The sequence below is a fragment of the Centroberyx affinis genome, unplaced genomic scaffold (genome assembly GCF_046629955.1).
Source record: "Centroberyx affinis isolate AG114_WGS23_722 - 3 ecotype Tasmania unplaced genomic scaffold, CSIRO-AGI_Caff_v1 ptg001882l_1, whole genome shotgun sequence".
In the NCBI taxonomy this organism is placed as follows: domain Eukaryota; kingdom Metazoa; phylum Chordata; class Actinopteri; order Beryciformes; family Berycidae; genus Centroberyx; species Centroberyx affinis.
Window position 1 is genome coordinate 442413 of NW_027280254.1, and position 24455 is coordinate 466867.

The window sequence follows — 24455 nt, forward strand, 5'->3', positions numbered from 1 at the left end:
CACTCCATGCAATCACAAATCTCTCCGTTAGTTAACATAATTAAAATGGCATCACGCAATGAATTGCCTTGGGGAACCACCACCACACATGCAACACCGTATGCCTACTCACCATTCTAGCCGAGATGAGCATGACAGAGTCTACATGTGTGAAAGGTATCAGAGACAAAGTCCAAGAGAGGTGCCAAGCTAGAGAAGTGGCTGGGTAAACTTTGTTCTCCCCCCTTGACAGGGTTAGTTCATGAGTCCTTCCCCGCCCTCAAACATGCCCCTAGTCAGCTGGTGGGCCTATGAGCCATGCCAACTTAGGAGGGGTCTCTCCATTTGGGCCCAGGACCCATGGCACATTGCCCCACCTCAGCTACTATCCTCTCGCCTACCCAGAACACCCTGACCCCACACTGAACCGATCAGCTAACACTCACTAGCATACGCAACATTTATTCCCTTTGCACACTAAAATTTGTACTGCATTATTTCTATGCGTCTACCACATCATCCTGCAATCTTTCCCCTCTTCATACAGACAATACAAACTGAATGTAACCTTAACTCAGCAACCCTTGTCCAATAGCATAATCCCAACACACCACAGCGCAGTTTGAGCTCAATGTGCTGCTTCTGAGTGATCCTTCACAGTGCTAATACCTCATGACAGTATTACAAAGATGCCAACTACACTGCCATCATTTTATACCTCCGAGTTCTGCATTCCCAAGGCTTTTAAGAGTACAGCCCTTGGATCACTGGTCCAGTCACATGACCATATAAATGCCACCATCAGCACTCCTATTCTAAAAATGCTTTATGAAGATGGGCCCAAGTGTCTGTCTATCGTACCTGTGCAATCTTCCATTTGTTCCAAAGTGAACAGACTTCAATTGAGCAACCAGACAGTATGGTATTTATATATTCTCCAGTTTCAGGCTACTGGTACTCAACAGTCTGAAATCTGAGCCAGCCCCTCAGCTCCTGGTGAAGCCCACAATCCCCTCCTGTGAGCTAGACATGCAACTAGTCAACGCAAACACAGCTGAATGTGTGCAGTAAGGAGGAGTGTCATCCAATGTGTTTATCTGTGATACATGTGCATCATATCTGTTACATGTGTGTCTGGATGTGTACTTTCTGCAATCTTATCCCTGTGTGTAAATAGCCTGCAGTCATGTTTATCAGAAGTGATGAAGCAAACGTCTACATGGTCTACCCCCGGGGTCTAAGTGTGTATGTTTATTGTAAAGTGTCTTACTCGAGAGGCAGTTAAACCAGCTATATCTGCTCCCAGTGGTGAAGAGTGAGGTTTTGTAACTGAAGCTGTGACATTGCTGGGACCACAGGTCCTGTGACATTTAATCTTAGAGGCGTAACCTCTATCCATGCACACAGGAATACTGTGCTGACCCTCTACAGGCTAGTCACAACCCTGCTGTAACGTCTGAACATTTTCACTATCCACTCTACTATCCACCCCAACTCAGAAATCATATAATTACAAAAACACTCAAGCAAATGCTCACACACATTTCCTTCCACCATCCTCATCCCTTTCCATCTCTGAAGGAGGGGATATATGAAATGGCACATAGATAAGAGCAAAGTGGGAAATACAAGATCTAAACCCTGGCAAATTTTTACTTAGCTAGGAGCTAGGAAGCTTGTCTATTCCAGGCAGCAACCTAGCACTGTGCTGAAATATTCTCCAATTACAAAAATCACAGTTTAAAAAAATAATAAATCAAGTGGCTGGTGACTACTTATAATCAGTCTATTGGTTTTTCAAGTAGATGAAGATGATTGGTCCTGCCCTGGATAGAGGAGCATTCCCTAAGCAGGTAGTGTGACTCACTTGCTAGTTTAGCTTGTAATCCTGAAGGCCCAGGTTTGGAGGTTTCAGTTTTGGAGGATCCGGGCAGGGACAGTTTGGGCTTTGGCAGGTTGACTTTGGGGTTGAAGCGGGCTGCCCACTCGAATTTGGAAGAGCTGGCGGTTTTGGCCTGCTCCTTGTCACGGGTACTACGGCGTGGGGAAGGGCTGGAGGCTGAACGAGAGCGGCGTGCCTTGGTCTGGTCTTTGCCCTGTTTGACCCGGGCGCCCTGTGGGGCAGCGCTGTTGGTGCCTGTGGAGGAGGAAGAGGAAGAGGTGGAGGCAGAAGAGGAGGAGTCTGTCACGTTGCTACACCCAGCTTTGGCTGAGGCGGCCGATTTAGACGCCAGCTTGGTGGGTTTTGCAGTTCTGCCCTCAGTACGGTTGGGGAGGGACCCAGCGGTGCTACTCAGACCGGGGAGAGAGTCAGCTTTCTTCCGTTTCTGGATGGGAGAGGCCCCAGCGGCCCCGCTCTTCTTGCTCTGGCCTCGACCTGACGGTGCAGGTGGTTCTGATGCCAGTGATCTCTTCTTGGACTTCGCTGGGCCTTTCTTGGTCTCTGAGGTATTGTCTCGGGGTAGTGGGAGCGATTTGGACTTCTTGGCGGGGGTGGGGCCGTAGGTACTGATTTGGTCAGGAGCTGAGCTTCGCTTCAGCCCTCGGGTGCTTTCACTCTTTGATTGGTGGCCTGGTCGCTCTTGTTCAGATGTCCCTGCAGTCTCGGGGTCGTCTTGCAGCACAAATGAAGCCACGGACAGAGTAAGACCGCTTCTGCCAGGGGGTAAGAGAGAGGAGCAAGAGATCATCTTAGAAAATTCCCCAAACCTTGGGGACAAAGTAATAAAGTACAATGCCTCATTCACTGTACTCATTCAGATCTATGATGAAAAAACAAATATGCACAATACATTGAGCTTAGTTGTTTATCTAGCATAACACAAAAGTACACACCCCACACACACACACACACAGTGACCACCAAGTAGAGAGGAGGGGTACCTTCTTGAGCTGTGCCCTCTGGACTGGCCAGAGGTTGAGCTGGGCGTGGCTTTGGAAGCCTTAGAATTAGGTCTTCTACTTTCAGGTGGGGAATTTGCTTTATGTTTTACCTGCTCTGACTGCAACCTGTAAGGTTGGAAATTAAAGAGCAAGTAACAGTGTGGGTTTCTGTAATTACGCCACATGAATGTGAGACTTAATCAACCCATGTCATTTTAGTTGACTGCATCTGCATATCCTGTGATCACTAACAGCTCAAAAGAACAGCTCTGTTGTATCATGAAGCTTAAGCTGAATAAACTACTTCTAATTTATGAGGGAAAAAAACAGAATATGCCTCCCATTTAATCCAAGGGGAAAAGTAGCCAAAGTAACCAATTCTGCACAAAGTTAAAATCTTAAATTCCAACTACAATAAACCACCCATGGAATAACAACAAAAAAATTATCTTCCATCTTGGTGTAATTTATTTGTTGCTCCCCTAACCCACACCCTACCCAACGCTCCCCATACAATACAATTATTTTTTACCTCTTACTTGTTTTACCGATTTTGAATTGAGAAATTATATTAAACTTGAATGTGAGCGAGTGCGCAGGTAGACTCACCTTCCCGCGACTGTGTGGTCTTGTGGCTGGGCCGCAGCAGTGTTCCTCTGTGAACGGCGCAGTGACCCCCCTGGATTGGAATTAGGCCGGTTGGACATTGGCACCTCTCTCCTGAAGGGACATACCCTTTCTAGACACTACCATTCACTAGAATCAAAAACAGAGACAGAAACCATATCAGAATACTGACAAAATGTAGGGATGTGTCTGATGATGTTCCTAAACAGCCAATGGGCCGTCTCTATAGGTGGCAGCTGTTGCTGATAGCAATTTCACACCATCAAAAGCTCACCCCTCTAGTCAACTCTAAATGATCAGGGACAGGACTGTTTCATCAATTATCCCAAGATTGTACATCTCAGAATACAAGCCCCCGCCAAAAACAACAGATCAATCCTATTACTCACATTACCATTCATCTGGGGGCAGTAACGGGCTGCCAGAGAGATCAATGACCCTGAAAAGGAACCAGACAGCTCTTGGTTGATCCAATCACAAAAACATTAGATTTCAAATGACTTTACTAAGAAAATAACTATGTGTAAACAAATAAATTCTTATAATCAAAAATGGATGATTATGAAGAATATCGCAGGATTGTAAAAAATTAATAGGATCTGGGAAGCTGAGCTTATGCTCCAAGTGTCTTCACATTTTCTCTGGTTCACAAGGGTCACCCAATAATCATGTCACGCCAATATACATGTCAATGCAAATCAATTACAGTAAGCCACTGAATGACTTCCATACACTAACTCTAAGGGTCTGTATCTAGGATCATTAATAATGTTTCTTTCTTTGAAAAATGTCAGAGGGGAGGCAACATTCTGTAAACAATAAGACATACAACTGAGTCTCCATACCTAATCAGTGTAAAGTGGCCTACATCATAAGGCCATCATCAATGGGTATTTTAAGCACACTTGAATTGCACTGTTTTACATGGCATTTCAGTTTAACCACTTGTCTTCAATCAGGTAGGATAGTGCTCATTAATTTTCTTTAATTAAACAAAAAACAAAATAAAAAAAATTCAAGAGGATATTCTTCTGAGAAATATCACTTAATAATACTAATCCAACATCCCAAGAATCATAGGACGAATAAATACAAAAATACAGCCAACATCAAATTATATATTCTGTCAGTCATTCAGTTATGTGGCAGATTCTAAATCAAAGGAACCATACAAAAAGGTGAACAACAATATTTACTTTTCAGAGCCTTCATTAAAGATAGTCGATAAACATCCTTAGTCACCTGAACATCAATGGATGGCTGCTTGTATACTTGATGGCAAAGACTGAAAAGTCAAAAAGCACTGCTGCTTGTGATGTCATCATCAGCGTCATGGTATCATGTTAGTAAGCATGTGAAAGAAAATGCCTATTGCATATAAAGATAAGCAAAGTATAATCCTTATGTCATTCTCATGACTCAAATGAACTGCAGATATTGCTCAAAGGAGAGATCAAACTGAAATTATTAACACATATTGCAGGACAATTTTATCAATTGATGCACAAGACTATTAAACTACAGTTGAAATAATTTTTGCCATCTAAAATGTAACATTGATGATTGACTCGCTGAGGGCTTAAATCATGATATCATTGATCATAAAAATACGCCACACTTGGCAAGCTCACAAGGCCATTTTAGGCCTGCACTGACAGTGCATCCTAGTCTTTGTTTATTCGTCCATTCTGACAACTGGTGTACCACACTCGACTACAACGTTTAGTTAACCATACTAAATGATAGACAGCTTGGAACATACGCCGGTACGACGTTTTTTCTACTAAACCACTAAACAAACACGACTGTAACCAACATTTTTATGCTGATGATTTACAGAGGCCTATATTTCTGACGTAGTTTGCTAGCACCACCGACTAGCATTTTTAGCCACTCAGAATCTAATCCCATACATTTTGACAGTATCTTAGTCGCATCCGTATCAATCCAGAAAACCTCTTAAATTCCAAAAGCAAATCTTTGTTTCCGCTAGATGAGAAACATCTTCATAGGAAACACTGACAAACTAGTAAACAAATACCAAAGCGACCCCTTCATTAAAGTTACGTTAGCTAACTTAGCAGTGGATACATGGAAATGCGTAGTTGGCGTACCGGTGTGCCTATCTATTTAGCTCACTATCAAACTAACCGCATTGTCAAATTAGAATACAGTTCCCCTGTTTGGCCACGGTAATCATCTGGTACATTTTAATTGAATGACTAAGGTTGGTGCCTTATGTGGCAAACTACCATTACGATCACCTGAGTTTTCACATCGAAAATGGCAGCATCGGTTGGACCGTCTTCGCACGAGCGGTTTAGTGTAATATAACCAGTAAACCAACGTTAGCCAACTTGGCAAGCTGGTTTGTGTTTGGCTGACGAGCAAGTTTGAAAAAATAAAATAGCACGTACGCTAGTTAGCTCGCTTTAGATTCTGTCTGGCGGCTTTAACATCAAAAATATACTGTTAATGTCAAGTCGTTAGCTAGCCAGGCAGGCCCAGTATCACACTCTTAGCAACTGTCAACGTGAATACACAAGCACAGCTAGCTAATGTTAGCTAGGGAGACCATGGATTTTCGCTAAAGCTAGCTAGATTGCTAACTTAAGGCCAATGCTCACTACAGCGCTAGCTAGCCATTTAGCTAATGCTAGCAAAGTGGAAATTACATGCCCATCACCAAGCAGGTTATCGACATAGCTGGTGATTACTAGTTAATATTAGATAAAAGGGACCAAGTTAAGTCACATAACTCGTAGTTACTGGCCAGAACGGCACGTCACAGTTATTAACGTTAGCAAGCTGACGCTAGGTTAGCCAAGTAAGCTCGTCAGCGAATGTTTGTTCAATGACCATCCATTAGCAAACGCTAAGTTGTCAAAAATAAACACCAGACGGTCAGCTAGACAAGCTAGTATCAACGGTTTCTGTTATGTTAGCTATCCAGCTAATAATAAATTACTGACCTTATCAATATCGAATTATTGCAGGGCAGCTATGTAAGCATTGTCAAATCGAACAAAAACGTTATATTACTAGCTAACCTTGGCATGCAAGCTAATTAACATTAGCAAGCCGTGTTGTCGCTGGCTTACGCTTGAACAATATTGCCAGCTCGACATGAGGGCAGTGGGATTCTTTCACAAAGTAACACAAGCTTTGATCGTTAGAATAAACCAATTCAGTTTTATGGGAACAATTTTGTAAAACTTTATGTTAAAATTCACAAGTTGCCTAGCTAGCAGCTAACGCGTTAGCTGGCAAAAAGAAATGGCCTCTTGATACCTTTCCCTGCTTGAATCTCACATAGACACAAAAAAACAGGAAAGCAAGAACGGGATTCGAGATATTTTCGCAACACGGAATCATAATTCCTCCAAAGTATTTAAATATTAGATAATCACAAAGGTCCTAGAAACTGTTGGCTGGGATGTCACTGAAAAATTCCACCTAAAGGTATATTGTTGTTACCTATTTGTTCCAGTGTTGTAGTTGTAACAGACAGTGCACCAGCTCCTCTTTCTCTCTCTACCCCAGCTAGTTTCACATCAGCTGAGCTGAGGGGCCTGCAACTGCAATATACATCCGCGTGATTCCTCCGCTAAGGGACTATTTTTTATTTTTGCTTTCGACATCAGTCTAAAACGAACGATATGAGTCCGCTGCAAGATCTGGATATATTGCCCTGAAAACGAGTATTCTTCAGACATTAGGGTGAATATATTTTCTAATGTTCCAAGTCCGTCACTGAAAGTCTAATGACATCGATAACGTTAGTCTCAAATGTAACGTATCAATCCGCTGGGTCGTGACCCCCCTTAACACACATACACACAGCAGTTCCCTGTAAATTAATTTATGATATACTGCATAATCTTTAGTCATTAATTCACAGAAATCTAACATAACAGCCAGCTACTACCTTTCTCTGCCATTTAGTAAAATCGTTTATCATTTCCGTTGCTCTCACTGTTGTCATGGTTACACTTCTGCGTCCAAAAATGGCGTCCTTGCTCGGGGAGAAAGTATTTGAAATCAATGGTCAAGGTCCTTCTCCTTCAAAAGACTTTTTCCAACTTGTTATTACCAAAACAGAGGTTGAGTATTTATATGTGCTTGCATTTCTAACGCAGAGTATCAGAGGATAATTTTGTAACAGGCTGATTTTGTTGACTAGGCAGCTCAGGGTAGCTACATTTTCATTAGCTAAACACTAGCTACTTCTGTGGGCTAATATTTCATACTTGGCAAGCTGAACGAAGACTGTCCTTGCATCCAGTCCATTGTTCTGTTATGATGTGTCAAGGTGACCTGACTGGTGTAAATTCAACACTGATGTATCACTCCAGTCTTGATTACCAGAAACCGAGCAGCATAGAATTAATGTTGCAATGGATTAAAAACATCGATAGGCCCTTTTCACATCGTCATGGCAACAGCTTCCATGCTGAGAAACCAGTGCATCACAATTTCCTGTGGCAAGTTTCTTTTTGCAACTTATTGATAAACCAATCCAACAAAGACAACAAAAACAACTAAATTGTAATGGTTACTAGCACTAGATACATAATGTAACAAATTAAAAAAATGTGGGTAATGTTAGGTTGAGGAGCGATTTAGTGAAGGCCATAGTTGGCAGCGGGAAATTGTAATGCACCGGTTTCTCAATGCAGAAGCATTGAGAAACAGAATGTGAGGTCATCTGTCATACTACTATTGCAAGTGTATAGTTGTTGCTAGTGTTTGCCTCATCTAGGCTACTCTTGGAATTATTGTTATAACTTCATTCTGCCTTAGGGCTTAGTGTGTTGAATTTTTCTTACTTTAGGTAATATGGAGATCGTGGAAGATTTCTCTACGAACTGAATTCCGGGGTGTTGCACCCAAAGAGCTGAAGGAATCCCATTACGATTTCCTACATGACAAAAAGCTGCAGCGTAAGGTTTCCTTATCAGCAGAGTACCCTATTCACTGTCCAATATCCATACATTATGTCCATCACATTGAAACTGACCTTTTTTGTTTGTTCTTGATATTTTGTTTGTAGTGGGAATAAGTGGTAAAGTGCTCTGTTTGGGCTCAGTGTCTGCTTTGATGGAAGTCTACTCTTTGACAGGGAAAGCTTGTTTGGGTTTCCATGGATCTGATGTCCAGGCTATGCTTTGCCACTCTTCATCTCCAGAACATCTAGGTGCAGTTTTTGGCTCGAAGATCCTTCAGTACACCATAGGACTTTGTCAAGGAGAGTTTGACTACCTGGAGCGCTTGCCTGATGACATATTGCTAAGAATCCTGTCCTACCTACCTCTGAAGGATGTAACACAGCTTGCACAGACCACACATAGGTTCAGAAAGGTGAGGGCCTCTTTAAAATTCACAGTTTACCAGAGGAGTGTAGTTTTTATACCAGCTTCACACAGTGTCATCCGGTTAGCCTGTTTGGCTCAAAGAATGATATCAGATCAGATGGGGCACAAATGGTGAGTTAGCTTCTATTTTGTGTTCCCTCTAGTGTGTGGGTGTGCATGCTTGTATGTGTTCACACACATACATACACATCTGTACATCTGTCTTGTGTTGTGGTGTGTTTTGATTGGAATGTACCAGCTCTGCAATTGTGAGGAGTTTTGGGAGCAGACTGTGAGGCGTGGCAATGCTGAGCTGACCCCGGACATGGAGGCCCTCGCCCATGCCATGGGCTGGAGGAAGACCTTTTTTTCCTTCTTCTACACCGGCAGCACTAAGGAGAAGCAGGGAGGCAGCTAAACACTTTCACTGCTATTCTTAAACACATGTAATAAAAGTGTTACCACAAGGGATAGGCAGCATTAACTTTGCACCTTTGCAAAACTAGAGCCAGCATTTTCAATTACTGTTGTGTTGGGTGTTCATAAGTTTTAAATCTGTGTAGCCTAGAAATTATTTTCATTCTAGTGGTTTAAAAGTGCCAAATGTTCTGTTATTCACAGCAGATAAGTACAGTATTTGTTGCTATTCTTGTTACCTCTTAGGCTAGTTAGTGATGCCACATAGGCCTATCACCAGTATTCAATGAATCCATACTGTTACTGGCATAAAAGTAAAGTATGTTGCAAAGGGTGTACATTGTTTATGTATTAAATGAACCATATTTGATCAATAACAGGATGCACCTCTGCAATTTTCCTTCATTATCATGGCTCAATTCAAGGGTCTGATCTTGCTGTTACTCATACACCAGAGCATTGCGTGTCCCACAGTGTTGTCTGCGTGATAACATTTAAAGAACAGAACCAAGAAGGTCTATAACAAGAAGGCCTTGAAAAATAATAATGCAAATAACTGGAATCCTGCTAACATCATATCATCATAGGGTTAAAGGTTATTTTGAAAGTATACTTCCTGTTTACGAATGCCAACTTAACAGTTCTTGCGCCCTCTGCTGAAGGCCCACCACACTCAATCTGGTCCCTGCCATAGAGCTGAGCTGGGACAACAGCATGAACTGCATGAGGAGCTGTGCTGTGTTCACCCTCACAGCCAGCAGAGGGAGCAACATGGCAGTGAAAACCAGAGTCAGATGTTAGGAGGAGGAGGCTCAAGCAAATAAAACCTTGGGTAACGTGTGCAAAACAAGTGCTGTAATTCTCGTCACCATATCCAGGCCTACAGACTACAACACATATTTTGGATTTAAAACCTTGCACAAAATAAGTCTGTGAGGGCATCTGCCACAACCTGACCCTACCTCACCTGAAACCTATACAAGCAAGCTACAGTAACGTAAGACAAAGGTATGCACCGTTTTCTGTTTCTAACAGGTAACTAACAGATCAGAGACAACATATGGTACAGTAAATGTAAACAAAAACAGACATATACAAAGGTACTTTAGACCCGTTTCTTTGATACCAGATGCTGCACTAGAACATAGAACCACAAGTATTATAAGGCTTTACATCTTCCTGTGTTAGATTTAAGGGATAACAAGTCTGTGCCGTCGTTTTACAACACACTTTAAAATTCAGGTCATTTTCAATCAGTGACGTCACGCTCGTCAATCTAAAATATTGTTTTTTTTCCTGCCCAAATGAAAAGCTGGGTACTGAAGTGGAACCGCCATTACAGCATACAGTCATGACTGGTACTGAGGCCTATTATTAGCCTGAGACACTGAACATTGGACGCCGCCTTCTCAGCTGAGTCTAGTCTGGGAGGAAAAATATTCATTACGTAACAATAAAAGATCTGTCTCCCAGACCCACTTCCTGAATACCACAGTGACTAGGCCCCAAACTGAGGCAGAGCGGAAGCCTCATCCGTTTGTTTGTTTGAGCAGAGCCTGTTCTTTTCTGCTTATCCCCTGCCTCCACACATTCACCGCGCCACCCCTCCTTCTCAGCTCCTCTTTGTGGGTCAGAGATGCAGCGGGAGTGACGCAGCAGTGTCAGCAGCCTCCAGAAGGCAACTACACAGCAGGAAGAGGACCAGGGAGGCTCTGCCAGGACCACAGTCCACAGACAGCCACCAGACAGCAGCGGAGAGGGAAGATGGTAAAGCCCTAAATTAGGCCAAAGGGAGCCCAGGAGCTGGGTAGTCACTCTCCTTCCCTCCTACACAAACACCAGAGAGACCGCTCACTTCCACAGCGGCAGAGACAGGCCCAGCAAGACCTTCTGCAAAGAAACATTTTGGTAGGCTACTAAGAGTATGAGTGCTTGTTGCGCCAGCAACACAAGTGCAACTGGGGATGAGTGTCTTTGTATGCTGCGAGAGTGTGAACGTTTTGAGAATGGGGATGAGGCCTGCTCAGCCCTGTGCTGCGGTCTCTGCTCCCTGCTGATCAGTGTTCCTGCAGGCCGCAGCTGGGCTTACTGAGCAGCTGAGGCACAGGGGCCTGTGTGCTTTGTCCTGTGGTTTTGGGAAGATCCTAGCTGCAATATCAAATGTGGATGACAAGGTGGTGCTAACAAAATGCTTGATAGGATCCACTAAACACAGACAAAATAACTAATGCATAATATCCAAGCGGAATACTGCATGGAATACTAACGCAAAAATCTTGGCTGTGATAATGAGAATGAAATTAATTTACGCAGCTTCATATTAGTTTTTATGAAGTTTCTTTTTCAAAGCGTCGTCCGTGAATTTGTTCTGCTTGCATTATTAATTTGAAATCAGCTTGAAATCTTTTTTAAGATTGTTAAATTGGAAATGGAACAATTTCTCCATGCTTTTATTAACCTAATGATTTCCAACAATGTCAAATGCAAAACAAATATGCTTAATTATAGTTCCAGTATGTGAATTAAACATTCAGTAGATTTCGTATACACAAGTGAGAGATGTCCAAAGTAATATTAGGATATTATGCGTGTTTATTTAATTAGAAGTTTTCAAAGCGCTATAGAAGAGAAGGGAGATGTGTGGAGGGTGGGGTGAAGTTTGAAATGATGGACCCCTAAGGAGCGGTCAGTGGAATGCTGCGCGTCATCCAACGCACAAACTGTGTAAAAGGTCAGGAACCTTCGCCGCGTTACCGGGTTGGTAACCTCATTTTGTGCCGGTTGCCACAGTAACTTGGCCCAGTGCAGCAGCTTATAGGAGTGTGAGGGCTGAACTGCTGCCAGGCTGGTGCACTGGCTGCTCCCCAGGCTAATGCAGTGGTCTTCAGCGCGTTCAGGTAACAAGGAGGAGCCAAGCCTTGCTGCCAGCACCAAAAATAGCAGCTGACTTGAGCCTCTGGTTAATGGTGTTCATCACAAACACAATGCCATGTGATGGGTACTGAACACAGAAAAGAGAACAGGAGGACACAGCCGCTACGACTGAGATTTATCATCAAGTGTAGCTCAGAGAGAGGAGAGCACACGCAGACACTATGAATAGCGCATTTCTTTCCTTTAGGGCAATGAGTGAGTGTGTGTATGTGTGTGTAATAATTTGGCACCTGCTACTGTGTCATTTGAAATCAAGAGTACAAAAAATTAAATGGCTTTAACATTGGTTTAAAGTGGGTCTTAGCCAGGATGAGGGGATGGCATACAAATTCAATCGGCTCCATACTCAGTCATGTAAATAACAGAACTGCTTGCTCCCTGAGAGGCTAGTGAGAGGCTCACAGTGCCATGTCTGGTTCAGCCTTTTCCCCTCCCCCTCGTCTGCAGTGCTGACGCATCTGCTGCTTTTGCATCAATCAGCAGCCTCTATATAGGTATACCCACAGTCCCTGCTGGTAACAGGACTCTGTTTCTTTTTCCTCCGCCTTGCATTTACTTTTCATCCACACCACTATTTTGAGAGAAAAAACACCTATGAATGTCTCTCCTTTGATGGGTGTGATCTACGACAGTAATAACTATGATCTTCTCTTGAGCTCTGCGTTACCTAACCACAGTGTAAGCATGAGCGAAAGGCTTCAGTGTAGCATACTGCTGCACAGACAAAGAGACTATACCTGTGTGCACAAGCAAGAAATAGATGCATTCAAGGTGCATGTTGTTTGTTTGTGGGCTACAGATCATTTCGCGCCACATGAGAGAGATTTTCCTTTTTGGTCAATATGGAGATGTGTCCGGATCAAGCTGGTGTGGCACTGGGGATGAGATGTAACACAGCAGTTGTTGTAGTTGTGGTTCAGCAGAAGACTCCTCACTGTACGCTGCTACCAGCCATGCAGCTGAGCGTTTTCTCATGCTGCTCCATCGAGTGCAGAGCTGGTGTGTGATGTAGCACCCAGCATCTCTCCGCTCGCTCTACAGCCCTCTGCCATGCTTAATAAAAGTTGCCGTTTCCTGGTGGCGGCTGCAGAATGCTTCAGCTGCCCGGCTAGCACAGAGGCAGAGCCATACTCCAGTTCAGCGATACGCTGTACAAACTGGGGCTTCTTCCTATAGCCGTAGTAGGACAGAAGAGGTACATAGGGAACACTAGTCAGAAGAGGGCAGGGCAGAACTAGCCCAGGACCTGGGCTGCATGGTTAGAGGCGAAGGACGTTGGAGCGGGAGTCATCTGCACAGAGAGAGGGAGGGAGGGAGAGGAAGAAAGACGTCAGAAAAAGCCCTGCTTCTGACAGCACCACTGTTCAGCGACCATCACAGAAAAAAAAAAAAAAAAAACTACTTTCGCCTTGCTCTCGCAAAACTGTTTTTGATGTATAGTAGAGTGTATTTTGAGCTGTAGAAGAGGGATACTGCATGACACCGCTTCCTGTTCGCCCTGCGTCATTTTCTCAGATTTACTAAGGTATGTTTTGCATGTTTTCCCCAAATTTATAACCTGTTTATACGGAAGTACGCTTTGCAGGGGTGCGTGAAGTATGGCTTTTGCTTTGACATTTTCGCTCTTTCTTTGACAAGGCTGTCTGTATACTGTAGTGCCTTCTCTTGGTTTGTGGTTTGATACGAGGGGATTTCATGTTACAGGTTGTGAAGAAAAAAAAAAAACTATTTCACATGAGCTCTCAAGGTAAAGTAAGCTTGGGTGTGGCAAAAACATATCCGCTTATGACAAATTCAAAATTTCCGCTCAGTGTGTGGTAGCAATAAACCACAACAATGGGGACAAATTGGATAAATTGAAAATGGTCAAGTAAAAAAGCAAAATGCAAGAAAGACGTGAAGATGAAAACGCTTCAATAAACGGCACAAACCCAGAGAAATCAGCATCAAGGCTGCGGCATATCGCTTGCTGTTAGCAGAGGAGAAAGTCCTTTGGGTTGCATTTCTGCTGCAGACAAAGACACACACACACCAACACGCACATACAAAGTATATCCGAGCGGAGACAAAGGCAAACCTCCATCGCACTGGAGACTGCTCTGTGTTGCAGGTTCTCAGAGAGGGCTGGCTGTTTGTGGGAGGGAAAGGGGACCGAATACGCGGACGGCTAATGCAGTCGCTCGCCATCCGACTGAATCCCAATAAGTGCTGCGCCATAGCATGTTGCCGTGACAACGGAGGCCTGTCTGCGAGGGAGGCAGGAGGCTGGTTGTATTTTCAGTAATATGAGAGGCTTCGAATACTGACGGCCATATTGTAATCATGGCACCATCATAAAATTAAGAATAAAAAACAATAAACATTTGATGACATCATTGGTAAATATTACCTGCACTCTGTTTTAATAAATAAAATACTGTAATTTTAATACTCTTATTTTTTTATTTTATTTTATCAATTTGTACCTTAAAATTGCAGTAGATACGCATACATTGTCCATGACAATAATAAGAAACACAGAAAACAAAATTACACATCGAATTGAATTCTACATAATCTGAGATTGTCTTTGCAGTATAATTTGTAGAGGATAAATTTAATCTCTATCATTACGTAAGAAATTCTTATTAGGCATAAAGAACAAAGTCAAGTTCACAACAAAGAAATCCTTTAACTGAAGCGCATCAATACAGCAGGGCCGCCTCCAGGAGAGCAATTAGACAATCCACCCATCCCAATATCCCACTGTCCCATTTTACAATTCCATGACCCCCACAATGCACAGAAAGAGAAAACAGCCGTTACATTCTGTAACCTTTTGATGCTCAAAAATTGAGTTCTGATATTTACCCAAGGACTCATTCTTACTGCGTTCATATTATCTGCAGGCTGGTTACCCATTTGTCAGTCAGGAATCACAGCATGATACTATGCGAGTATGGCATAGGCCTACAGCATGACTTTCACTGCTACGCTAAAATGAGGATGTGAAATAAAATTAAATTAAATAAAAACAAAAAACAGTAACTCTTCTCTAGGTTAGTATTGGATATTTGAATAATCTTGATGCAGCTGTGTTGCTTCACCACATGCAAGAGTACTTGTCTCAGCAGATACAGTCAGCAGCCTATATGACTCAAGTTTAGACTCAAAACACACTGACTGTGATGTGAGGGCAATTAGCACATCACCGCTGGGTGAAACATCCCCTGTCAAAGAGAGAGTGCATTAGGCTGTAACTTCCTCTCATAGTTCACAGACCATCTAACTTAACCACACAGATAAAGCTAATTCACAAATGCCTTCTTCATTCCATAAACAAACAAGCACATCGATCATCGTTTGACCAGAAATTTGTAAAGCGTATAGACACGATGCAGCAAAGGGTGTGTGTGTTCGTGTGCATGTGATCTAGTGTATAGTAATGGTACGGCTAAGAAATGCGTGTCCTTAACGAATGGACAATACGGTTAGCAACTCAACTTCTTTGAAAAAGTCAAATCATCTCAGTATTTCTTATTTTCATAGCAGTGATTATTGTACTTCTGTGGTACTTGATCTTTATGACCCTTCCTGGCTGCCATTTCCCTTCACAGGATGTTGATTAATTGTTCCTGTAGTTAGAGTTGACTAAGCTGTGTGGGTGAGACAAGTCGAAGTACTGCTCCCCTGCATTGAGGGAAATATGTCTCACCAATACGTAACTGTCTGCATTTCATTTCATATTAACCTGGGCCCGGAGAAGAATGGGATGGGCTACATGACAGTTGTACAGGGCCTAGCACAGAGCTGTGGTAGCACGCTGAATGGGAAACAAAAAGTAAAAGTAAAGGCAAAAGTAATTAAGACTGATGATGACAAAAATATGAATGAATAAGTCACAGCATGTTTTGGTTCCCACTCCACCAGGTGCAGGCCAGGACACCCCACACATGTAGGGTATTGATTTCTTTAGTTTATTACATTCAGGAAGTAATTTGAATTTAGAGTTTTCTTCTATAGTACAATTCTAGGTCAGTGTCAACATTTTTCTGACACATATTTAACCAGGCATGTTGACTAAGAACACATTCTTATTTATACAAACAAATTAGGGGAGTGGATGCAAAGGGACATTCACACATTTACACCTGGGTGCTGCCCAGTACTACTACCTGTCGGCCACTAAGAAGCTCCACTGCAGCAGATGGGAGTTCAATGGCTTGCTGAACAGCACTGACGGCAGTTGTTGAGGGAGAGGATAGTGTTGCTCTCCCTCACCCAGATTTTCTCACAGCTGGGATTTGAAGTGGCACCCTCCCAGTCATAAACCCATTTCTCGAAGCTATCACTGCCCCACATCTTAGCACTGACAAAAGAGTCGTAGCTCCCAGCTACTAAAATATTGAAACAAATGTCTTTTTATTCTCCATCTGTGATATCTTGCCTATGACAACATACTAGGCTATCTTTTTTTAAGATGTCTTAATTTAACCTTTATTTATTTGGGTTACTCCCACATGAAGGATCTCTTTTATAAGGGAGACCCAGCCAACACAGCTGCAGCACATTTACAGTTACTTACAGAAAGATACAGCAATAAGAAGACATTTCAATATAAGTAATAGAAAATGTGAGAAAATGTGAGGTGAAAAAGAGAGAAAGAGAGAGCAAGAGAAAAAGAGAGAGAGGCCTTGAGAGAAACAGGATATAGTGGCCGTCCTAAAACAATCAATTTAATCAAAGCATCCACAATTTACAATATTCTTCAATAGTCCTAAAATCTGCATTAAATACATTAACAGTAACCCCTACATCAAATTTAACAAAATAAAAAAAATAAATAAAACTTTCTGCAGGGTATTTGATGCAGAGGGGCAGAGATCATGATGGTTTTCATACCCATCTTTGTGTTTCAGGGACAGTCTGCAGAACTGACTCTTGGTGCTGGGGCTTATCTGTCAGGGTATTACTGCCATCTAGTGTTAAAACACTACAGGAGCTACATTTCTTTCCATTGTGAAATGGACACACATCTTCTGGATTTCTATAGCAATGTTATGGCTGTCAAATCTTCAGTTTTTGTAATACCTTTAATCTAATTGTTAATCCCCTTCATCTTCTTTCTCTCTTCCTTTTGCAGATGACCGTGGTGTCTCCCTGCACTCAGAACCTGATGGACAGCACACACCCTCACACCGTGCTTAGCAAGCTCAATGAGCAGCGCTCACAGGGCCTCTTCTGTGATGTTACCATTGTGGTGGAGGACGTAAAGTTTCGGGCCCACAGGAACATCCTGGCAGCCTGCAGCGGCTACTTCAGGAATGCATTGACAGCTCCTGAGGCCTGGAGCTCTAGCCAAGTGCTGGAGCTGATGGACCTGAAGTCCGAAGTGTTCGCCAGCATCCTCAACTTCATCTACTGCTCTAAGGTGACATCAGCTGGTGCAGAAGACACGGGGGGCCTGGTGGCAGCGGGAAAAAGACTAGGAATTCCTTTCTTAGAGAGACTTGCAGACCAAGAGAGGCAGGGCTCTGGAAGGACACAAACCCTACCCGAAGGTGTTAAAACCACAGACTCCAGCAAGGCCCCAGTGGCTAAAAAAACAAAGAAAGAGGCTCCCAGGCCCGAGGAGATAGACAGTACCAGAGGGCCACGGATCACCAATGCCTTCTCCATCACTGAAGTGTGTCCTGGGAACAACCCCTTCACCCCTCTGGTTCTAACCAATGGAGAGAGGCAGTCACCAGATGTGGGACAGCTCCCGGCCAGTTGTCCTACCACCTCCTGCCTCACTGGGAACAATGAGACAACACAGGCTCTCTCAGAACACTCATATGCAGTGAGCCAGGCTGCTGAGCAAAAAGATAGCAGTCAGGGGGACAACAAGAAGGTCTGTAAGCCCTCAACATCACAGCCAAAGCAATTGGTATACCGAAATGCAGGCCCGCTCAAAAAGCGCCACAGGCTGAGAGGCATTTTGGGTAGAAGTATACTTCCTACAACAGCTGTACCCCACACAGATATACCAAATAATGATAGCCCCGCATTACCTGATGCTGTCACGACAGCACCTGTTCCAGTCATGACACCACCTCCACTTTATTCAGAGGCAGAAACAGAAAAGAGTACAGACACGGTGTTACCTATGGCCACTGATAATGTTCAAATGGAGTTAGAGCCACCTACCCTCTCCCCTCACACAGAAGACAGCATTTCAATCTACGGATGCGAGTACTGTCCAGAGATATTCACGAATAATGCTCTTCTCACCATTCACACAGAAGTACATAAAAAGCGCTTTGTCAGTCATCTGTTTTGCAAGTTTTGTCATAGGAAGTTCATGCATCTGAAACGGCTACGCAACCATGAGCAAGTCTGTCCCAAGGCAGTGAGAGACCCACCTGAACTAGATCCCAGTGACAACGCGGCCAAAGTAGTGGATCTTCATTCAGACGACATGCCAAACATAGATAATTCAGTGACACAGTTACCTTCCGCTGACCTCTCCACTCCTTTCACTCCTTACACCACAGAGCCACTTCAATTGGACCAATCAGAGCCTCAAAAGGCTGTGGAGAGGGCAGTAAAGCCAGGTGGCGGTCAGAGGATATACAACTGCAGTGTATGTAAGCGGGTCTATGTCACCCTATCCAGTCTGAAGCGGCATGAGAATGTGCATTCCTGGCAGAGGGCCTACCCCTGTCATTACTGTAATAAGGTGTTTGCCTTGGCAGAGTACCGTACCAAGCATGAAATCTGGCACACAGGCGAACGCCGGTACCAGTGCATTTTCTGCCTGGAGACCTTCATGACTTACTACATTTTAAAGAACCATCAGAAATCTTTCCACGGCATTGATCCCAGACTAGCTGTGAAGAAAAAATCAGCCAATGGTGGCTTTAAAGCCAGCGTTTATCCCATCAAACTCTACAGGCTTCTGCCAATGAAGTTTCGAAAGAGACAATACAAGACATACAGTCAGACATATTCAGAGAGTGTGGAAGGAGGTGACCAAGCCCCACTGGACAGCAACTCTCTTATCCCTCCATTTGAAGAGAATGGCATTATCAGCAACCCTGACACCGCTTCATTCCCAATGCCTGTGACATTCATGGCTACAACAAAGATGGTGGCATCAGTCATGCCTCGCATCAGTTTTGAACAGCCATGTGACCAAGATATTGACCAAACCTTGAACACAAAAGAGGCTGAGCATAGGGGTTCACCCTTCATTAGTTATGACAATACAAACCCTTTGCAGCCCGATACAGAGTCCCCTGCATTGGGATACGGAGATGATACTCAAGCACTGATGAACTCAGAACACATCAGTAATAATATACCATTCTTAAACTCTTTGAACACTGTTAACAAGCTAGGTGAGCTATCAGCTGCAGCAAAAAGAGTTGAGGCTATGACCAAGGAGATACTTCTATCAGGCGCTGAGAGTCTGGCACATGATAAAATGGTGGGGGCGAAGACTGAAACGTATATTGCCAAGCCTGCATGCCCAGGTCCATCTGTGGATGGTGGAGCTATGCCCCTATGCCAGATAACAGTGAAAATAGGCAATGAGGCCATCATCCGCCGCAGAATCAAAGGCTCCAAGCTCTTCCCCAGGAAGAAAAAGAGAATCAGGGAATTGAGTCCGGTGGAGAGCCCAAGTCAGTGCCCTCCAACAAGGGGCAACTCAGAGAGCCCCAGGCTCCGCCTCAGAACAGAAGTCACTGCTGCCATAGAGTCGGAGACGTATGATGATCCCAACGACCGTGACACCGCTGATAAGCTTTGGCGTCCCTACTATTCTTACAAAGCTAAAAAGAAGAGGAAGAAGCTGAGATTCAAGCACAGAAAAGACATGCAGTACAGTTACCCTGCAACATCTGTAGGTAGAAATAATGCCAGTGAGGCCCACCTGGACAGAAGGTGCCGGGTGACAGATGAGAGTATCTCAGATGGTAGTGGAGAGGTGAAACGTAGTCTCAGGAACAGCAGCCCAAGGGCCACTTACAATTGTGACATCTGCGACAGCTCCTTTATCACAGAGTCTGGTCTGAGAGCACATGTTATTGGTTCCCACCCATGTTTCTGTCGAACCTGTGGTAAGCAGGGCCCCCCTGGTGAGGCACCTGCCGGTGGTGATTATGTGTGCAACAGCTGTATGGAAAATGGCTCTTGCTTTGATAATTCACCCCGGAGTCCCAGCACAGAGAAGAAGTATCGTTGCTCCTTCTGTCCCCAGCGATTTCTCTATCTTGCCACTAAGAGAAGCCATGAGAAAAAACACCAGGAGACAACTGGGAAGGGATATAAGTATGACAACTACCCACCATGTTCTAAGCACTCAACACTGGGCAAAGACAATAAACAACAGGTAATCAAAACAGAAGAGAGTGAGAATCAAGGGAGCACTGACATGAAAAGTGACAAGGTGGGAAGAAGACATTTTCCCATAGAGAAAATTAAGCCTAAAATTGAGGATACAGATGACTACATGTCGTTGACTTCAAAGTCATACCAGGACATTTCATATTCTAATATCAAAAGTCCTCTATCACCCTGCATTGACCCATTTTTTCCCCTGTCGCCCTCAAAGGTGAAACATAAAATGACTAAAAAAGGAATCAACCCACAACATTCTATGCATCTCACCTCAAAAAAGCAAGCCCACGACAGAGAAAAAGATAGCTACAAGGGTCTTTTGACGAGACCAAGAACAAACAGTTGTGATGATCATGAGAAGCCCTCTAATCTGTTTTGGAAAAATGACTCTGAAACTAAAGGGACCCACATTTCTATGCGCAAGGCAGACAAGTGGATGTGCAAACAGGAGCCTTTTTGTGAGGACCACAACTGACTATAGGCAAAAGAGAAACTGAATATGACTTGACTATAAACCACTAATTTGGTTTAGGAAATTAAAGAGTACCTTGGGAATCATTTTGTCTTGGTAGTTGAGCTGAATAAAATATTCCTATGGACAGCAGACATTGAACGTGAACACCTAATGTCAACGTAGATTGTAATTTATTCCCTCCTAAACACAACAGACCGAGTGATTTTTCACATTTGCAGGAGATATTTTTGGATATTTTATAGCCTTCTGACACAGACTGTACTTTGTCCATTTTCTATGCATATAGGGCAGACTCAGTGATATGACTGTGTCCTCAAGAAAAGAATAGGATGTTTCTGAAAGTTTCTTCTGAGTAGGATGAACTCCAGTACAACTTCAAAACAGGGATGAAATGTGTGGCATAATTGAATGGCTGCCTAGTATGTTCACATCCTCACTTTTTAAAATACATCTGGGGAAAACATGTCATGAATTCTAACACTGTCACATTCCTGAGTCTCCCTTTCAGTTAACTGGGCATGGTGAGTTGCACTTTATAGTTAGACTATGCTTATCTGTCGATTAAATACTTTAGTAATTTAATCACAATTCTTCAATGAGAACCACTGTTATAATTCTAATTTCTACCACAGGCACCATTGAGATTAATGTTACTACTTTTGTGTGTTTAATATGTATAAAACATGTAAAACTATTGAAATAAATGTTGTTAATATTCTGAGTAGTTACATATTGTCCTTATTTAGCACAGTTACGATACATGCCTGCCTATAAATTCACTCTATAGACAAAACAGCATCATATCCTTTTTTTGTTTTTAAATAAAGCCCACCAGTCTGGATTTGTCACGTACCGCAAATTACTTAAAACTCAATGACACTGGAAATGACACTAGGTGTTTGTCAAACAGTTGACACTGGAAAGACTTCCAGTGTCAACAGTCAGAGGGTAGTATGAAGAAAAGATGTTTTTTGGGGCTACAGAAAAAAATACTATTAAGATTTAAATTGGAAAATAATGGCACAAAAACTGTTCCATAGCAAACAACTTCCTAAATATAAATCCACACATTAGTTCTCTGGTCCTTCGGGGACCAGCAGCACATCTGAGAAGTTCATTCCCACCCACCATTCCTCCACACATATCTGCATTTAGAGTCTGGGCCTCAAGACACAATCTACAGATGTTCCTTACTTCCTGGCTTATTTGTGAGGCTTGGCTTGGGTTGTAAAAGATAGGCCATAAGCTAAAGGTATAAGGTATTCCTCTACACAGTTTGTTCTTTAGACTATCCAATTCCATCCGCAGCAAGTGAGTAATTTTTTTTTCCCAATCCCAATGTAACAAAAAAGTAATCAAATAATAAAGAAATTATTAGCTATTAAAATACTGATGATTTCAACAATTCATGTCTTGATACTGATACAATCCCAAACAAAAAAGCGAGCCACATTGTAATTTTACTTTCTCTGTGAACCATTATACACTATGTAAGCATAGCTAATGACATAAGATCCCATTGCTCTTTGAGATGAGCAAAGATTAGCTGCACTAAATGTAGCCTAAGGTCAAATCTTTACATTGTAGACCTACAGTGAGGAACTAATACCATGCTTGCAAACACTTAAATGTAGAAATGAAAAGAAAAGACAAGTGCCAGCAATGTTGTACTGCAGCCGCTAATAGCTAATAATTTATCAAAGAAATGTAAATTACAATATGCAACATTGACTTGTATGATACCATCAGTGGTTCTCAACCTTTTCAGTGTTGTGGAACACGTCAGAGAGACATGCATATTCACAGCGTGCCACATTATTGATTGTAATTGTCACACAAGACTTAGTCTCATCAGTTACAAAGTGGTAACAAATGCAAAGAGGTGTGGGACGAGGCCCTATTTGCATTACTTTGGAGGGGGAAAAAAATGGTTTAATGAAGACACGTGATATATTTTTTTAACATTAATAACCATGGCATCTCAGCAAACTCTGAAGGCACACCTGAGATCTGCATGACATACTGGTTGAGAACCACTAGCTCAGGCTGTCGCATGCTTCATGTAGAGTTAAGGGCAGTACCAAGTATGCACAAATAATAACTAGATACAACGTCGGGACTAGAAGTAACCTGTTCAGTATCTAGATGTTGTGGACTGGAGTGTGCAAGACCATAGCAGGGGACCAGTGCACTTAAGTACTATGAGTTACCTGAGTCCTCTCTGAGGCTGCCTGATTCTGTCAGTGTTGTGGATTAGGCCCGAGTTTTCACCCAACCAAACAGCAACATCACCTTGGAGGAGAAGAGAGAACACAGGATGTCAATCATTCTGCTACCAAAAGGAGATAATATTGAAAGAGGCCTGTAGTTTACTTGGAATGAGTTTTTGATATGACACAGATTTAGTTTAAGTGGACCAAACAATATCGACTAAACAAACTCCTATAAAATCCTGGCATATCTAATTTTAATTATAGAAAACTGTGAAAGATGGCCCCAATTATGGTATGGGTAACTCAATGTAAGAACTGAGATTTATAGTAATATTCCCATTCAAGAAACATTAAGTAATCAGAAAAACAACCCCACTGCAAGTATCATCTGAATGATCCTATACTGACAGAAGCAGCAACCCATATTTCTATGGGGAAGAGCAATCACGCTCATATAGCCAACAACTTTGTCCATTAAAAAGGCGACAGAGAAAAATCATCAGAGGTGTTCTTTAAACAAATATGCATGAAACGATGTCGCAATATTACATTAGAATGGTTATCATACATGTCTAATGAATAGATACCGTCTAATAAAACCCATATTATAGCTAGCTAGCTAAATTTTTCAGTGAATATTAGCAGCCTAAATCGTTCTTTGTGAAACGTGTGTTTACAATTTGTCTCCATCACGATGTGTATATGACCCATGCGCCCGTCTGTAAAATCTATATCGTATATCTATATTCGTCTTTTGTTTTGTTTTTTGACAGATTGCGCACACTACCAACCCCTCTCGAGCTTCACAAGAGTACTGACGTTCGATTACAATTTTGAAACTGAAACTTTACTCCCCCCCGCCCCCCAAAGCATTTTTTATGTGACTATTGTGTGCTACATAATTTACAATACTCTCATTCATTCACTCTTATCACGGCCACATGAACATATGTATCCCTCTCTCTCATACGTACACATACACGATACACATACACAGTCAAAGGGTGAAAGCAGGACTGACATTTTGTCAAACAAAGTACGTGTTCCTCACATGCGATGCAATCTGTGCAACACCAGCGACCTGAAAGCCTTTCCAACCCCTCAAAATGTTTCCAGATCGTGTCCTAAGTGGTTCGAAGTAAACGAGCGACTTTTGAGGAAGCGACAGATTTCTTCAAAGTTTTAAAGCACAAGTGTGTACGGGGCCTT

The 24455-nt window shown here is 42.7% G+C and overlaps 3 protein-coding genes and 1 long non-coding RNA gene across 7 annotated transcripts in view; 2 read left to right on the forward strand and 2 right to left on the reverse strand.

Annotated features, from left to right (window-relative positions):
- trip12 (thyroid hormone receptor interactor 12) overlaps positions 1-7030 on the reverse strand; it is a 38087-nt gene extending 31057 nt beyond the window's left edge. For 2 of the 4 annotated variants that reach the window (XM_071530106.1, XM_071530105.1), the window contains exons 1-4: positions 6967-7030; positions 3472-3618; positions 2863-2988; positions 1847-2634 (exon numbers count right to left, since the gene is read on the reverse strand). In XM_071530106.1, coding sequence (XP_071386207.1) covers positions 1847-2634; positions 2863-2988; positions 3472-3569 — 1012 coding nt within the window. In that variant the 5' untranslated portion in view covers positions 3570-3618; positions 6967-7030. The remainder of the gene's footprint in view (positions 1-1846; positions 2635-2862; positions 2989-3471; positions 3619-6966) is intronic. The other 2 variants (XM_071530108.1, XM_071530107.1) reach the window with 1 other exon arrangement.
- A 466-nt stretch (positions 7031-7496) lies between these two features.
- Positions 7497-9261, forward strand: fbxo36a (F-box protein 36a). Its single transcript, XM_071530091.1, has 5 exons — positions 7497-7592; positions 8324-8432; positions 8612-8626; positions 8693-8850; positions 9103-9261. Exons 1-5 carry the CDS (start codon positions 7497-7499, stop codon positions 9259-9261), a joined length of 537 nt encoding a protein of 178 aa, XP_071386192.1.
- Positions 9262-11774: 2513 nt separating this feature from the next.
- LOC139653146 (uncharacterized) lies at positions 11775-24424 on the reverse strand. Its single transcript, XR_011695985.1, has 3 exons — positions 24298-24424; positions 23244-23325; positions 11775-13485 (listed from the first exon to the last, which is right to left on the reverse strand). It is a non-coding gene; the product is annotated as an uncharacterized lncRNA (long non-coding RNA).
- Positions 17317-21664, forward strand: zbtb38 (zinc finger and BTB domain containing 38). Its single transcript, XM_071530123.1, has one exon. The coding sequence runs from the start codon at positions 17317-17319 to the stop codon at positions 21031-21033; it is 3717 nt and encodes a 1238-aa protein (XP_071386224.1). The 3' UTR covers positions 21034-21664.
- Positions 24425-24455: the final 31 nt, after the last annotated feature.

Coding starts and splice junctions, on each gene's coding strand:
- fbxo36a (XM_071530091.1), top strand. CDS start 7,497: ATGGCGTCCTTGCTCGGGGAGAAAGTATTTGAAATCAATGGTCAAGGT. Junction 7,593..8,323: donor TTGTTATTACCAAAACAGAG/GTTGAGTATTTA, acceptor TTCTTACTTTAG/GTAATATGGAGATCGTGGAA. Junction 8,851..9,102: donor CCACACATAGGTTCAGAAAG/GTGAGGGCCTCT, acceptor GGAATGTACCAG/CTCTGCAATTGTGAGGAGTT.
- zbtb38 (XM_071530123.1), top strand. CDS start 17,317: ATGACCGTGGTGTCTCCCTGCACTCAGAACCTGATGGACAGCACACAC.